This window comes from Papaver somniferum, chromosome 6, assembly GCF_003573695.1.
Source record: "Papaver somniferum cultivar HN1 chromosome 6, ASM357369v1, whole genome shotgun sequence".
Lineage (NCBI taxonomy): Eukaryota > Viridiplantae > Streptophyta > Magnoliopsida > Ranunculales > Papaveraceae > Papaver > Papaver somniferum.
In genome coordinates this window covers 94,965,638-94,973,063 of record NC_039363.1, presented here as the reverse complement: position 1 = coordinate 94,973,063, position 7,426 = coordinate 94,965,638, and the positions used below count along the sequence as shown (strand labels likewise).

The following is a 7,426-nucleotide window of genomic DNA, read 5'->3' as shown; positions in this document are numbered from 1 at the left end:
CATTAGGGAAATTGGCAAAATTCATGACATCAAGGAACACCTCATTGGCCAAATCAAAGACCCATCAGGACCTAGTATTTTTTATCGCAAAGGTAACCTTTTTGCAGAGGAGACGCATTAGGCGTTTATGTGTTAGAAATTAGAACAGACGCCATTGTTGAATTATGGAACATAATGAATGCAAATATATAGAAACCGAACGAATTTATTATTAATTTCATTGATAATGGTAAGCACACATTCGTACTTAGACCTCAATACAACAAAAACCAACTACTGAAAGCAAACAATCAAACATTTTTCTTTTTTCTTTTTCCTTTTTTCTTTTTTTTTTTTTGAACAAAAACAAACACAATAATAGAAATATATAAGGGTTATAAGAATGAATTGTGACTTCCCTTTAAAAACTAACTGAGTGCATAGATCATGAAATCAGTGCACAAGGTTGACCTTATACTTAATAAAGCGCATTGCCTTTGTCCAGACCAAAGCCAAGGCCATATCCAAAATGAGGGAGAGAAGAAGTGTGGGTTGTAGTGAACCACAATTTATCTGCGTCCTCAGCAACCTTAAGCTTGAGCGCGTCAAGAGCACCGCATAAGATTTCCAACTCTTCTTCCCCTGAATCATCAATATAATCCCATTCCCACCAGTACTTACTCTTATTTGCTTCCGTAATCTTTCTGACGGCTGGTTCTCTTTTTTTCTCGGTTTCCAACCTCTCGAGTTCCTCGCTATATTCTTTGTTTAGTTCAAGAATTCTGGCTTCACGATGAGGCATGACAGGTGGAGTTGGAGTCCTGTCCAGAGTATCTCCCGAGAGGTAATGATCGATAACACTGTCACCGCAAACGGTACCAAGTTCATGAGCCTTTTTGAAAACACCTCCTTTACCCATGCTTGGTTTTCTTGCCATGATTGAAATTATTTGTGTTTTTTTTCTTTTGGAGTGGTGAGATAGTGGAGATGGAGATTTATAGGGGTCAAGATTTGTGTGAGTTGTATAGTAATAAATGGTAATAAATTCGTACATTCATTTACTGGTTAAAGATTCAGTCTTAATTTTTTTTTCTTACACTAAGTCTTATCCTCATTATTGTACTCTATCCATATGCGTCTATGTCTTGATTTGCCTTCCATAAAAAACCCAAATACAGTGGCATCCTTTAGAGAGCATCCACATAATGGCATCCTTTAGAGAGCATCCACTTAGGTCGGATCTCTTTTTCAGTGACTGGCCAACTTTTAGAGCAGTTTCTATGGACTCAACAAACGTGAAGTTTGTTGATTTTGTTCCCATTATGGACTCAACAAAAATGAAAAATAGATGGACAAACCAACAAATTTTGTTGGTTTGTTGAGTGAGTTGGATTATATAGCGCGCGCGTGGTGGAAGGCCGGGCGGCCTTGGCACCAACGCTGGCGCTTGAGCCAACAACGCTAGTGCTTGTCCTTGCAGCGCCAGTTGTTACTTCATGCGCCAGTGTCCTTCCTAAAAGCGCCGCGTTTTTCACAGAAGCGCCAACGGCTAAATCTGGACGGCTTAAAGTTCTTGTGATCTAACGGCTATAATTTTTGAGTTCTATAAATACTCTCCATTTCAACTCCATATTCACATTCACACATCTAGTCATCTTTACTCTTCTTCTCTCAGCTTAGAAAATTCTTCAACTTCAACAAATTTTTCGATTCTTGAACATGTCTCGGCCTTTGTTAGTTCGGCGCGCTCCGTATACTAAAGAAGAAGATGAATCTATTTGCAGAAACTATGTTTTTTTTTATTTACTCAGCTTGCTTCAGCAAACTATCAATGGGTGAATTTCTGGCGGTTATTCACGACGGGTTCTGCAGCGACACCCGTAATCCGAGTCGTCGTGCTATATGCGACGTAAAAAATCGCTTTCATACAATTAAGAAAGAAGTAAGTTAGTTTGTAGCTTTAACCGTACAAGCCAATCGATATAGACTGAGAGATGAAACTGATGCTGAGATGTTAACAAGATCTTTGGCTGAATGGCGAAGATGGAAAAATATGGCTTTTCCTTTCGAAAAATGTTTCGAACTCCTTAAGGTGTTAGAACAGTTTCAACCCCTTCTTTGAAACCAACGTAGTCATCCTTAATTCAGTGAAGCTAATGTAAAACGCTTAGTTTTAATATGTAATTTCATTTAATTCAGATCGTCGTACTTTTAAAACTAAAATTACAAATGTACCAGAATTAAAAATTATAAATAGTCTCTCTAACGTCGCCCACCGCTAGCTCTCCAATTGTTATCTTCTAGAGTCAAGAATTCTCCAAGACCTGGGGATAGACCTGCGATATCCCCAGTTGCCAACATAGATAATAAATTTCCATAAGGAGATAAAGATGGTTGAACAACATTAGGAGATTGGAAAGCACTCGGTCCTCCAAGCATATAAGATGTTTGTGGTTGTGGTGGTGGTGGTGTATCATTTGGGTTGTAGGGAGAGAATGATGTTGAAATGCGCCTAGGATCTACCTGAAATACTTGAGGTTGAGATACAGGCACATTTTGTGGTGAAGTATTGTGTCGTATGTGTGGTGAAGAAGAACTCTGTCGTACTTTTGTTTCTCCCACCACTGTTTCATCACTATCGTGCCATGATCTGTTGCTCCTGGTGGAATCGGAAGACCATGACCGCCGCCCATCATCATTTACAGTTGGACTCAATTGGAACATTGTGTCCTCGTTCCATTTACGATACACATTCAAGTTTATAGCCCTCATTTGCCGAGTCATCCAATGGTACTCGTTCAGTTGGTTCCGCAACTCTTCGTCAGTGGCATTGTAGTAAGGATAATCATGTTTCATAGATTGGGAAACAATGGGGATCGTGGTTGGCTCACCTTGTGAAGTAATACGTGGCATATCCCAATGAATTTCGGGCTTATTTGACGAAGATGATGAAGAACTTGCACCCGTGGTGGGGTAACTCATAAAGCATGGCTTTTTTTGGAGGTGGCTGGCTAGGAATGATATTTTCATCATGGAACAGGCGTGATAACCCTGGGAAATCAAACCCATAGATGTGCATGTTTTGTGTCCTAATTACAGGCTTCGCAATCGACTCGTACTATCTGACATACTGCGCTTCACTAATATCCGTCTGTATATTTAGTTCATACCTCTCCAGTTGGTTCTTCTCATCCTTTCAAAATATGATCTAGAGGTTTGCATCTGTTGTGGCGGGTTAATTGCAATTGTATATATACCTTGCATTTGGCTTTCTCCCAGGTACCAAACCCCTCTTTCCGATTATGGAGTGTAAAAAACAACTCTACGCAGAGAATAATCAAGAATACGTTGTCCATCATTAGCACCATACTGAGGAAAATCAATGAAAGGATGAACGACGTCGTTATTGTGGCTACGAGTCATCTGATGAAACCTCTGAACAAAACTGGAACCCGAGACGTCGCTGCCAGTGTCCTTCGCTAAGTTGGTCGAGATGTACATATCCAACATTGGAAATCTAAGGGTATCGTCTTTAAGGATTGGTTTACTAACACAGAAGTAGGTATACCACCAATATTACGAATTACTCCATAATTTTAGTATTTTGACTTAATCCACATTTGCTCATAAAATTATTCAAATTTAAAAATAATAATTTTGATATTTACCTCTATGATGCCCCAAAAACCAGTGAACACTACACCATATCCTGCATTTTGCAACATATCATTTCCGGGTGTGTGCAACGATATTGACGTTGCACCCTTGCGCAACGTCCATATCCTGCATTTTGCAACATATCATTTCCGGGTGTGTGCAACGGATATTGACGTTGCACCCTTGCGCAACTTCAATATCCGTTGCACACCAAAACATATGTTGCACAAAATAACTAATATCGGTTTATTAAATGAAATTAATAGACCAACGTTTTGGAAATGTGTAAAACGTTGCACATAAAAGGCATTTATGTAATATCATATAGTTCTATGGGCCTTTAGTAGCCTAGTCTTTTTAATCTCAGATATTTTTAATTTTTATTAATTTTCTTTTTTTACAAAAGCTTATTAAAAAATTCCCCGTCTTTTACTCTCTCACTCTCTCTATTTTCAAAGAGTTTTTATTGCGAAGAAAAATGCCGGATAAAACGCGATTTTTTTCTCAAAATCAAAATCCGGAGATCTCTTTCGCTTTACCGACCAAATCAAAACCTTGCATTCAGTAATCGAAACCCATAAATTTCGATCTATTCTATAAAAATCTGAAGAAAAAAAGTCCTAAACCTAGAAAATAATTTTGTTTTTGAAATCCAAAATCAGTTCATCTAATAGTTGATTTCTTTGTTGATTATCATCAGGTATAAACTATTATCTGCTACTACTGTTGTTTAATTTTGATTTTGTTGGTTATATTTTGCTCTATTGTTTGACCTAACTCTGTGAAGTTGGATTCTTACTACATGTATAGTTTTTGGTGTTCTTTTTTTACATTTTGTAATTTTAAAGCATGGGGTGTATTTAGATTTCAGTTTATTGAAGTTGATTTAGTGTTTTGAAGTAAGCGATTTTACTTTCAAGTCTTGTTATATAGATTTTTTTTTTATTTTTTTTTTATGTAAAGCTTTGAGCCATGGGTATGTTGATGCTGGTTTTATGTAAAGTCTCATATAAAAGTGAATGGCTTGGATACAGAGTTGGGTTTATGGCTTTGAGGTGGATTTTAAGTTATCTGTTTTTGTTGTATTCATCTGAAAGGAGAAGTTAAAGAGTTGTTGTAGTTGTCATTGTTGTCTATGTTGTTGTCAGATGAAAATTTTATAAAGTATGGTTTGTTTTTTGATGCAGGTTTTGGTAGAATACAATTGTGGTTCTAAGGACTTGAAAAGTCGAGTAATCTGTTCAACCTTTGTTCAGCTGCTATAGGTGTATCCTATATCTGAATGTTAAGCTTCTTACTTTATTATTGTTGGCTGCTTACTTAGGTATTGAAGTATCATGCATGAAACATGTTCATCGCAGAGAGAGGTTTCCTTCTTGTTTGTACTTCTATTATTCTGTATTTTCTACATCTCTCATATTGTTTGTTGTCTAATTTGCTCTCAGTTTGCTTGTAATTCAGTTTCTGTCTTGGAATTGCTCTTAGCTTATCAGTGTTCATCGGCCTGAATTGTGTTGTTGAATTGCTAATTGGTTGTCTTGTTTTCATTGACAGCTGGACATAATTCAGGCAATGGCAGACGAATTATGGTATGTTTATCCAGAAGCACAGTTGGAGTCGACCACTAAATTTAGGAAGTTTTATCTCTTGGTATGCAACTCTAAGACTATAATCTATATAAGTATTTATTAAACTTTTTTATTTCCTTACTCACTCATTTATGTGCAGCGAGTAGCTCTGGAAATGCTGATGTTCGTGAACAGGTCTACACCAATGTCCTATCTTTCTCCTATAAACTTACTTCTTAGTCAGTGGATGTAACTTTTGTTTTTATTGCGTTTCTAATCAACAGACTGTGTGGCTCTGGGTAATGTCGCTGGTGACTCTCCAGCCTGTAAAGGTTATTCTCTTTCACAGGGTGCACTGGTGCCACTGCCATCTAAGTTTAGTAAGCACTCAGAAGAATCTATGTTGAGGACTGCTACGTGGACTTTATCCAACTTATGTCATGGCGAGCCAGCAGTATCATTTGAGAAGGTGAGGGGGGAGTTGTTGAGTTTTTTTCTTGTCTTAACTTAGTCCCAGGTTTATTAATTATTACTTGTATCGTCAGTAGTTGTTTTTTCAACTTCTGTCAGGTCAAGCTTGCTTTGCCAGTTGTTCAGCACCTTATACACTCAAGTGATGAAGAAATTCTTACAGATTCTTGCTGGCACTGTCGCATATCTCTAAGGACATAATCGAGGCTGTGATTGAGGATGGAGTCTGTTTACGACTTGTGAATCTTTTACTGTAAGTTATTATTGGAAACACATGCTACTTTTGTTAAACATGAATCTGTGAGTTAGTCATTCAAGTGGTTGTTGTAAAAACTAGTTCTGTTCTACTTCCTTTTTGGGTTTTGTTGTGGTCTTTTTGTTTAAATATAGATTTAAGATATCTTGGCTGTTACTGACATAATTTACTTCTCTTAGTCATCTATCTCCTATAATTCATACACCATCTCTTCGAACCATTGGAAACATTGTTACAGGGAATGATGAACTGACTCAGGTAATTATTGAAGGGTCTTACTGCTACAACTTGATATGGGAGTCTCGAGCCCAGTTGATAAGTTTGATGCTATAAATTTATTCGTAATTTGATGGTAGAAGGCCGTTCAAAATGTGTTTGCCAGTTCGAAGCTTGGTGTGCATTTTGTGGCATGTTCTCTAAGCATCTTTTTTTGACTTTATTTGTTTGTTTGTTTGAAGTGTTTGGCCTGATCTCTGTTAATGTTTTCAGGTGTTGATTGACTACCAAGTGCTTTCTTTTTTCCATCAACTTCTGAGTCAAAATTACAGTAAGAACATTAAGAGAGAAACCTGTTGGGCCATCTCAAGTATCACTGCTGGAAACGTTGATCAGATACAGGTCAAGTCACTCTATTACTCTTGTATCTGGTTTAACCCGTTTGGTATTTTCAAGATATACCCGTTATGCATATATGAATTCCAAAGGCTTTTATGGTTACTTGTTATGCTATTACATATAACACAAATTTGTTTCGTGAAAATGCTCTGCAATTATAACATGTTAAATTCGGGATAAAATATTCATGTGTATATAATAGGTCGGCCACTCTATATGGTATGTACCTTTAGTTATGTCATTCAGTTTGCACCCATGGCATGCCACAATGAACTACTTCTACCTTTCTTAAGTCAAATTCAACATATATCTCAGCAATCAATATTCATAATACAAGTCTGGAATTGGATAATCTAAGTTTGCAATGGCATTTGTCTTGCTTTGTTAATTTAAGCATATTCTGATAAATGAGATTTGAATCCTTTGTTTATTACATATCATTATGTTGATCAATGAGATGGATATATATCTCAGATTGCAGATCACCTTCCAATATCATAATTTGCTGAATATACATTGTTTGTCTGGTAATTGCAGGCTTATTTATCGTTGAAGGTTTTATGAGTCACATACTGAGTTAGGGGATGGGCCTTAAAGATATGTTCTCTGCAGCGAATACCTGTTGTCAATCATTTTAGTCAGAGTCGGAGATGGGCCTTAAAGATGAAAAAAGAATTTGATGATAATATCCATTTTCGTGCTTTGGATATTTCCAGGTATGCATCATTTGCTTGGATTGATGTGTATGATCTGCTGTCACGCTTTGATGTGAATGCTTAATTGTGCTTGTATTTTCTTGTGCAGTTTGGGAATTGTATATAAGCTATGTCAAAAAATTAGCCAGAGACAAGAAAAAAAAATGGAATTGCCTCATTCAACC

General features: G+C 36.9%; 1 protein-coding gene and 1 pseudogene across 1 annotated transcript; one reads left to right on the top strand and one right to left on the bottom strand.

Moving 5' to 3' along the window:
- Window positions 1–457: 457 nt before the first annotated feature.
- On the bottom strand, window positions 458–916 carry LOC113291129. The gene has a single exon (XM_026540697.1). It carries the CDS (start codon window positions 914–916, stop codon window positions 458–460), a length of 459 nt encoding a protein of 152 aa, XP_026396482.1.
- A 3,739-nt stretch (window positions 917–4,655) lies between these two features.
- Window positions 4,656–6,264, top strand: LOC113291127 (annotated as a pseudogene).
- The last annotated feature ends 1,162 nt before the right edge of the window (window positions 6,265–7,426 follow it).

Bases quoted from the DNA above. Each gene is read 5' to 3' on its own strand.
- LOC113291129 (XM_026540697.1), bottom strand. From the start codon at position 916: ATGGCAAGAAAACCAAGCATGGGTAAAGGAGGTGTTTTCAAAAAGGCT.